The sequence below is a fragment of the Callorhinus ursinus genome, unplaced genomic scaffold, assembly GCF_003265705.2.
Source record: "Callorhinus ursinus isolate GAN/ISIS: 27379988/994484 unplaced genomic scaffold, GSC_fseal_2.0 scaffold27, whole genome shotgun sequence".
In the NCBI taxonomy this organism is placed as follows: domain Eukaryota; kingdom Metazoa; phylum Chordata; class Mammalia; order Carnivora; family Otariidae; genus Callorhinus; species Callorhinus ursinus.
The window spans coordinates 22,573,135-22,582,901 of record NW_027397089.1 but is presented as its reverse complement, the minus strand read 5'-3'; the positions used below and the strand labels follow the sequence as shown (position 1 = coordinate 22,582,901).

General features: G+C 37.6%; 1 protein-coding gene across 3 annotated transcripts in view; it reads right to left on the bottom strand.

The window, feature by feature from the left end:
* Nucleotides 1-2,992: 2,992 nt before the first annotated feature.
* CLEC1A (C-type lectin domain family 1 member A) overlaps nucleotides 2,993-9,767 on the bottom strand; it is a 35,991-nt gene continuing 29,216 nt past the window's right edge. For all 3 annotated transcript variants that reach the window (XM_025879622.2, XM_025879621.2, XM_025879623.2), the window contains 2 exons: nucleotides 7,940-8,058; nucleotides 2,993-6,618 (listed from right to left, as the gene is read on the bottom strand). In XM_025879622.2, the coding sequence (XP_025735407.1) occupies nucleotides 6,468-6,618; nucleotides 7,940-8,058 (270 nt within the window). In that variant the 3' untranslated portion in view covers nucleotides 2,993-6,467. The remainder of the gene's footprint in view (nucleotides 6,619-7,939; nucleotides 8,059-9,767) is intronic.

The following is a 9,767-nucleotide window of genomic DNA, read 5'->3' as shown; positions in this document are numbered from 1 at the left end:
GACAGGAGCTATCTGCTGTTGGTAAGACAATACCCTTTTAGGACTGCAGAATTCTACTGGACACGTGAACTACCAGCACTTCATATAAGCGGAAGTAATAGTCAGGCTGCGAATACCAATGCATGTCCAGTAAAGGACAGCTGTGAACTTCCTTCCTCTTTCTCACTGACTGTCCCCACCACTCACAAATCAAAGGGCTCAGATTGGGACTCTCAAGGTTAACACTCCAGCACTTTTTTTTCCTATTTTTTTTATTTTAATTCCAGCATAATTAACATACAGTGTAATATTAGTTTCAGGTGTACAATATAATGATTCAACAATTCCATACATCATCCAGTGCTCATCACGACAAGTGTACACCTTAATCCCCATCACCTACTTCACCCATCCACCCACCCACCTCCCCTCTGGTGACCATCAGTTTGTTCTCTAGAGTTAAGTCTGTTTCTTGGCTTGTCTCTCTTTTTGTTTTTTTTTTTTCCTTTGCTCATTTGTTTTGTTCCTGAAATTGCACATACGAATGAGATCATATGGTATTTGTCTTTCTCTGACTTATTTCACTTAGTATTATAATCTTTAGCTCCATACATGTCATTGCAAATGGCAAGATTTCATTCTCTTTTATGGCTGAATAATATTTCATTGCATGCGTGTGTGTGTGTGAGTGTGTGTGTGTGTGTGTGTGTGTGTGTATCACCTCTTCATCCATTCATCATCGTTGGACACTTGGGCTGCTTCAATATCTTGGCTATAGTAAATAATGCTGCAGTAAATGAGGGGGCATGTATCCCTTTAAATTAGTGTTTTTGTATTTGGAGGGGTAAATATTCAGTCGTGTGATTACTGGACCGTAGGGTACTTCCATTTTTAACTTTCTGAGGAACCTCCATCCTGTTCACAGTGGCTGCTCCAGTGTGCATTCCCACCAACAGCACTCAAGGGTTCCTTTTTCTCCACATCCTCATAATGCTTGTTGTTTCTTGAGTTTTTGATTTTAGCCATTCTGACAGGTGTGAGGTGATTTCTCATTGGGGTTTGGTTTGCATTTCCCTGATGATGAGTGATGTTGAATATCTTTTCTTTTTTTTTTTAAGATTTTATTTATTTATTTGACAGAGAGATAGAGAGAAAGCACAAGTACGCAGAGTGGCAGGCAGAGGGAGAGGGAGAAGCAGGCTCTCCACCGAGCAGGGAGCTGGATGTGGGGCTCAATCCCAGGACCCCAGGATCATGACCTGAGCAGAAGGCAGCCACTTAACCGACAGCCACCCAGGCGCCCCTGATGTTGAATATCTTTTCATGTGTCTGTTGCCATCTGGATGTCTTTTTTAGAGAAGTAACACTCCAGCACTTTCAACTGCATCTCTCTGTGCCTCAGTTTCTTCATTATAAAATAATAATAGAATTTATTTCAAAATAATATTTGAAGATTGAAGTATGTATATGTTAATTGCTAAGAATAGTGCCTTTCTTAGAGTTTTGACACTGTATCAATGCTCCCTACTGTTATCTGGAGTAAATCACCAGTCAGCTCTAGGCATCTAGGGATGTAGACCAGATAAAAATGACCTTTTTTCCTGCTCATGTTACAGGAATATTGAGAAGATGAAGTTTATATGTAAAATGTCAACAACTGTCTAGACAGAATATCTGTTTCAAAGTTAATGAATATCCTCAAATAAATCTATAGACAATCTGTATCTTAGGTCTGGAGGCTCCTTGGACATAGATTAGCTTGTTCCCAAAAGACAGGAGATATGAAAGTAACTTATGATCTGTAGGAAGGAAAAATTCACTAATTATTATTATATTACTTTTTTACCACTTACCATCCTTAGAATACCTTACTACACGGTAAATTTTCATCAAATACCTGCTAAATTCAATATAATTTTATTTAATCTTTCATTTTTCGCAAGGAGTATTTGAGCTACATTGGAGTCTCATCTTTCTTTATAATAAAGACACCACTTACTTTTTTTTTAAGATTTTATTTATTTATTTGACAGAGAGAGACAGCAAGAGAGGGAACACAAGCAGGGGGAGTGGGAGAGGGAGAAGCAGGCTTCCCCCTGTGCAGGGAGCCCAATGCAGGGCTCGATCCCAGGACCCTGGGATCATGACCTGAGCCGAAGGCAGACGCTCAACGACTAAGCCACCCTGGCGGCCCATCCACTTACTTTATTTTAAAAGTAAAATAAAACCCAATTCACCGAGGCAGTAGAAATCATTTAAATGAACCTAGAAGTCTATTATAAAAGGTGACCTCTGAAGGAGTAGGTCCTTTAAGGATGGGAAGAACATGTTTCATGTTGTTGTTGTTGTTTTTAATTTACCCTTGACCTGGAGTTTAAATGATGGGCCTTTCAGTAAAAGGGATTTTTCTAATTTTCTGCTGAATCTAGAGAAAGAAAATAGCATGGAAAACAGAGTATAAGTTGAATCCTGTGTTTGGTTTTCACAGCTGACAGCTGGAAGCTGAATATAATAACTTGGAATGGAGGAGAAACAATAACAATTTTTAGTAGTAAAGACCGTTTGTCTTCAAGATTCTTCAGAGCATTGTCATGGGACTATGTTTAGAGAAAGGATAGGAAGCATTTAATAACTCTTTTAAGAAAAAGTACAATGAAGCAAAAGGCAAACATCCTTCGGCTGATGTCATCCCATCAATATGTGATGCAGTCTTTGCAAGTCAGAATCTTATCGACAGCCCAGCTGGCAAATTTCTTCAGTGGCAATACTGCTTTTCACATAGATATTATGGGTGGAAGATTTTTTCCTACAGGTTGCTTTTGGTCCAAAATATCAAGATCTTTTTCCAGGCACTGGTGAGAGATTGGGCCTTGGCCCTGGGATAACAAGTTTTAGATCTCGGTCTCACCCATAATAAATGGTATATCTTTGATCCATTTCATTGAAATCCAAGTTAGATTTAAAAAGGGGGGAGGGGAAAAGGAAACAGAAAACTCTGTCCTACAAATGTAAAGAAGCTTTGTTATACGCCATGGGTAAAGTTTATTAAGTGTGTAAAAAAGAAAAACATTAGAATAGTAATATTGATAGAATAATAATATTAGATTATAAATATCTGTTCATCCAATGAACCTTGTAAAAAAAAGTTATATACACTTTAAATCAGATTGTGATTTTTTTTTGTACTCTTCATAAATGACAAGAATCCCTTCACAAAGTATTTGACCTCCCAAATATTAACGCTGAAACTGAGGCAATCTACTAGACTCTTCTATTTATTTCATAATTGCTTCTGTCCCCAAAGTAAAAGCTCCCCTTATACTTCTCACTCTTCCTGCTATTGCAGGACTCATGACTGTTTCCTGTTGATAAGTTTTAAGAGCTGGTTCAATATCCTCAGGAAAAGAAATAGCTCATTGTGTACCCTAGGGCACTCAGATCTACCAGGAAAGACTATGTTCCTCATTTGACTTTTCCTGAAATTTCTTCGGAATGACCTAAACACACAAGAGCCTGGAAGAGAAAAGTTCTCAAGCCAAAAAAATTCACGGGGCAATACTCTCTCTGATTCTCCACGGAAAAATGTTCTCAGCAAATTATGTCATGATTATTTCCTATTCTTAAATTTTAAAAAAGTTTGTGGAGAAAATGTTATACCATACTACTCTTCTTTTGAAATATTTGCTCATATTGGGATTAGTGTTTTGAGTTTTGTTATACAGATGATGAGGTTGAGGGCAGAGATGGAGAGAAATAAGGTCAAGAATAGCAAAAACGTCAAAGAAATGTTATTTTTTTCCCTCCTCACTATCTAAAGTGACACTTTCCTCAGGTTGCAGATTTGAAGGGAATACTTCAAATACTATTCACCACCCACGCCCAGGCAGCTAGACTCTTTAAAGCAATGGCATTTAAAGAGACACTTGTCATCCAACCCTGCACTAGACTGCAGTTATGTAGGATGCCAGGGGTCAACACGTGTGTCATGTCACTATTTACAACTTAGTCCACAAAGTCATTCGATTTTCCTTAGGTTAACCACATTTTCTTCCTGTAGTAACAAGACTTAAATTACACTTAATTGCTTGGCTGAAGTCCTCATCCACATTTCTTGTTACATGTTTATTATATTAACTTGCATCCATTAAATATCTGCACCGATTATAGAAAATATTTGGTAATATCCACAGCTTTCCAAAGTGCTTCTCTACAATTTACTAAAGAATACAGGTCTCCAAAAAGGGTTGTTTATGCTTGTGTGTGCTCCCTTATTTAAAAAAAAAAAATTACTAATTCCTTTTTTTTTACATATTTTTAATATCTTTTACATTTTATATTACAATTTGGATTATAAAACTAATTTCACATTTACTTCATTTCAGCTAACAGCACCATGAGAAAATTATAAACATTTGCACTTTATGCTTAATGAAATAAGCTTAGTGAAGTGAAGTGATTCACCCAATAACAGATCAGAATACAAGGTCTAAAACTCTCATTTTATGACCACAAATACAGTGTTTTTGCATGACACACTAAATGGAACACAAAATTTGTTCAACACTGAAGAAATTTCGTAATCAAGAAAAAATTGAAAGGAAAATTCGTAAGGAAGAATTCCACAAGCAGTGATTGCTAAGTAACACAGTCTTATGAAAATGAATACAGAAATGTTCTCTTTATCATGTTTGCTAATTTAATGTCATTTCACCATGTAATAGATGTTTACTGAAAATGAAACTGAAGCAGCCTAGTTTTCACTGCTGAAAAGTAAAGATAATAGATTATCCTCATGAGCATTAAACCCCTAAAACTGATTTCTCTACAAATCAACAAAGTCACTGGTTGTGATGGTGTTATTTGCGGTGACCCCTGTTACTATTGTGCATCTTGGCATCCTGAGAAAGGGGGCGCCTACACAGGAAGCCGGTGATGTGTGCAGATGTTCACAGTTTCTTTTCCACTTTCCATGACCTTATTGGGTAACTCACCCTATTAAGATTGTATTTACTCATCTTCAGCTATGTGTTAATGACAAACTTGCCTCAAAGGATTTCATCTCAGGAGCGTATTAAAATCATCTTCTTAAAGACAGCATGTTTCTCAAAGACTTAACCCCCAAATAATCAAATAATCAGTACTCTTGTAGAGTCCCTACAAACTCTCTGTAAGGCACAAACAACCAGAACACAGATTGCTACCATTTTTGAAGAGCATCTCCACACTGAAATTGTCCCCAAATCACAAATCTATTCTCCATCACACACATTTCACATTATTTACATTTATTATTATTAAATCTTCAGTACCTGAAAGGCATAAACATGGATCAAATGGAAGAAAATAGGAGCTGAAACCAAACTATTATAGACCCACATAAAGAGACTGACTTTTGCTCTGGTCTTCAATATTGCTGAAGGGAGCCTTAGGGACAGTAATTTGGATATGGAACTGAGCTGAGAATATTTCTTTCCTGGAAGAAATTCCTAGGGAAAGGACACAATTATTGGAGGGTTTTTTTTTTGTTGTTTGTTTGTTTGTTTTTTAGAGAGAGAGATCATGAGTGGGGAGGGGCAGAGGGAGAGGGAGACAAAAAATCTTAAGCAGGTTCCACTCAGCACAGAACACGAAGCAGGGCTCGATTCCAGGACCCTCAGATCATGACCTGAGCTGAAATCAAGAATCGGATGCCTAACTGACTGAGCCACCCAGGTGCCCCAATTGTTGGAGTTTTCAATGGATATGGGGAGGTAGGTTCATAAGAAGTTAAGATTCTAACTAAAAAAATTATCCCAGTGGGAAGCAGGCCATTGACATGGCAGGTAGGGGCTTTATTGAAAGACTAGGAAGGGAAAAATATGGAGTGAAGCAAACAGAAAGAATTAATTATGTATTTAGGAGCACAGTATAGGAAATAATTGCTAATTTCTCACAGACTACTTGACCTTTGGGGCAAAGAATGTTACACACATTTATTTCCTCTACTTCGGTAAGTTTCTCACTTCTCCAGATATGAAGGAAAACGTATTGGAAACAGGGAGATGACACTAGATGCTGAGAAGGAAGAACACTAGAAGTGATCTCTAAGACGAGAAGGTGGATTACAACTTTATGAGATTCTGGGACTGGTTGTTGGCACATGGGATTTCTCTGTGACTGGTAAATATATGCATGAACCCAAGCTCAGGAGTGCTGGGGATCCTGAACAGGAAGCATGAAAAATCCTTGCACCAGTCAGAAAAATTGCTTTTCCTAACTTTTTTTTCCATGTTCTAAAGTCTCAAATATCCTTTGCATTGACTTTGCTTGGCTCAACCTTTATGCTGAATTGTTGTATAAATATGGATCACATGGGGAAAAAAACCAAACTCTTACAGCTGCACATAAAGAGATTGATTTCTGTTCTGATCTTCAGTTTCCCTGAAGGGAGCTTGACATTGCAGTTATGGTGGGAGAGTCCATCACCTCCATATAATAGCTCAGGGAAGCTAACGGAGGCTCTCGGGCTTCACCGTGGCCGCCTTTCTTTCACATGCACACCGCCTCAACTCTTTGCAGTCCTTCGAAAAAGCCTTTCCATTGAGGATGGTCACACAGTCCCTGCTTCTTAGGCTTGTAAAATCTATTATAATCTCAAACCTTAAAGAAAAAAAAAAGGTTCATTGAATCATAGTTTGCCTCTAAAATGAAATGTTAAATACCCAGAAAGTACATAGGGAGTACTCCTAACTCGATAAAATCATAGAATAGATATGCAGAATGAATTAACTGGAGAGATGGGGTCACCAAGCTCTTTCTTTTCAGCCCCTCAATTTCCATACTTGTCCCTAGAAGCATCAGTTCATTTAAAACAACAAAAACTGTTTGTAAGAAAAACTAAGAGGTATGCTATAATCCAAATTTATCATATTTTACCATCATCTGAAAAATCATCTACTTTCTCTGTGACTCAGTTTAATTAACTATAAAATAAAAATGATTACATGAGTATGTCTTATCTCCTGGGAGAATAAATCCCATATGATATATAGAGAAGAAAGGTGTCTGTCCAAACATGACTTCAAATTGTAATTATATTTTAGAATAGACACTACATTTACCTATTTCAAAAGATATCATACACAATCTTATCTAAATACTCACATAAGTAAAACCAATTTTTGATAATATTGCTCCTTATAACCTCAGTAAATCTTTTCTCAGAGACTGTATTTTTAAAAATGTTACTCATTTATTTGAGAGAGAGAGAGAGGGAGCCTAAGTGGGGGGAGGAGCAGAGGGAGAGGGACAAGGAGACTCTGCACTGAGCGCAGGCCCCTGAGATCATAACCTGAGCCAAAACCAAGAGTCAGATGCTTAACCAGCTGGGCCACCCAGGTACCCCTCTGAAACTGTACTTCCAAAGATGTGCTCCTTTTTACACTGCACAGGAAGACAAGAAATCTGAGGTCTTGCATTATCTCTGGGTATTGGTAAGTTGTGAAGTTGTGTGGTCTTAGGCAAGTTACCATCATGACCTGGGTTTCAGTTTATTCATCCATAAAAGATCTCTTCCCCTCCTCCTCCTCCTCCTTCTTTTCTCTCTCTCTCTCTCTCTCTCTCTCTCTCTCTCTCTCTCGGTCTCTGTCTTCCCCCCTTCCCCCATCCGCAAATCCCAAATACTTAATAATGCTCCAAGGGACTTCAGACCCTGAAATAAAAACTCTGAAAGCTTCCAAACAGAGAACGGTCCCTACTATTTTACTAACATTTTGTATGTCTCCTTCACTGGTTTATAAGCCATTCAAAAGCAAGCACTATGCTTTATTTTTATACATCTGTGTACATCCTCCTACAAACACAGTATCCAATACAAAGTGGAGGTTTGATTAATGCTTATTGAATCAAGTTGTTGAACTCAGTTACTGAAGCGCAAGCTCTCTACTAAATGCCTTTCCCACAAAATGTTCTGAAGGCTTACAGTTCAGGAGAGTACGGGGCTCCATCAGTCCACAGCCAGGCTTTGCCACTGCCGTTGCGAGAGAGCCCTGTCCAATAAGAGTAGAAAAACTCAGAGTAGCTCTGAGGCATGGCAAACTCCTGTGAAAGGCACACAAGAAGACCTTTAGCTTTAGACATGTTATACTATGTATACGCAGAGATGTGTAGGACCATCCAGCACTTTTAATATGAGAACAGCACACAAGTCCTGCCCCACATAGGTGATGGTACACTTGAGGGAAAAAGTGTCCGAGCTGAAGTCAGTCCAAGTTAAAGAATTTATCTTGTCTTAATAAGTTTGAATATATGTGGATATTCTAAAACCAAGAATCACATCAACCAAGATTAAGATTTATAAATGACCCATTATTTTCAAGTCACAGAGTAAACACTAAGATTTAGATAAAAAAAATATGGGGGACGGATTTACAAGGAGATGTGGGGTGATTGCAAAATGGAAGAATAGGGGAAGAAAAGTGTAAAAATGGGGAAAGTAATCTTTATAAATACATGCAAAGGGACTGACAGGAAGGAGAAGAGAATAATAAATATACTTTTTTTTTAAGATTTTATTTATTTATTTATTTGAGAGAGAGAAACAGCATGAGAGGGGAGAGGGTCAGAGGGAGAATCAGGCTCCCCGCTGAGCCGGGAGTCCGATGTGGGACTCGATCCCAGGACTCCAGGATCATGACCTGAGCCGAAGGCAGTCGCTTAACCAACTGAGCCACCCAGGTGCCCCAAGAATAATGAATATACTTTAATGCAAAAAGAGGTAAGAGAAAATTTGGAAGGATGATTTATGTCTCAGACAAGGAAGGGGAGAAAGGGAAATTTTTCATATATGTGTGTGTGTGTATTTATATTTTTGTATAGTATTTATATATATACACATATATAATTCCTTCTCTAATATCTATATGGATTTTTTTAAGATTTTATTTATTTATTTATTTGAGGTGGGGGGAGGAGCGGGGGGAGAGGGACTCCATTCTGAGCGTGGAGCCCAACTTGGGGCTTGATCTCACGACCCTGATATCATGACCTGAGCTGAAATCAAGAGTGAGACACTTAACTGACTGAGGGACCCAGCCGCCCCCCTATATTAAATTTTTTTAGTTACCTACTTCCTTCTATCCAGTCTTATTCTTTAACATAAATTATTTAAATTTATTATAATTATCAATTTTTATGTCCTTCCTTTCCACTATACTATGAGTTCCTTAAGGATACATACTTTGTTTTATGTCCTCAACCCTTCAGATAATTAATGCCATATGTTGATTCAATAAAAGGTTATTGGAAATAGATATGAAACTATCACTAAGCAATAGTCATCTAGTAGGCATATCAAAGGAAGTGTAGTTGAAAATACTTCCAATTTATGGTAGACAGCTCAAATTAAAAGTTCTAAAAATAAGTCATATGAAAACGACTTAAATATGTGCAATTCTTTGAAGTGCATGAGACAAAATCACTATATAACTTGCACAATATTTCCTACCATTATATATAATACAATTCAATTATAATATACCTGAATCCTCAGTATGTGCTAGAGGTGGAGGAAACAAAGAGTACAAGAAAAATCAGGTGGGCATAATTATGGTAGGACACATTGTCTCAGTCAAATAAATTACCCCCCTTTCTGCTTAAATTGAGCCATCGAGAAAGGATAAAAAATACTATTTTAGTAGATGAGAGACACTTCAGAGTTGCATTCATCACAGATTTCAGAAAAGTGGGTAGGAATTAAGATGTAACTAGAAGGATGTTAAGAGTTTGCATAGTGAGCTGGGCATTTATTT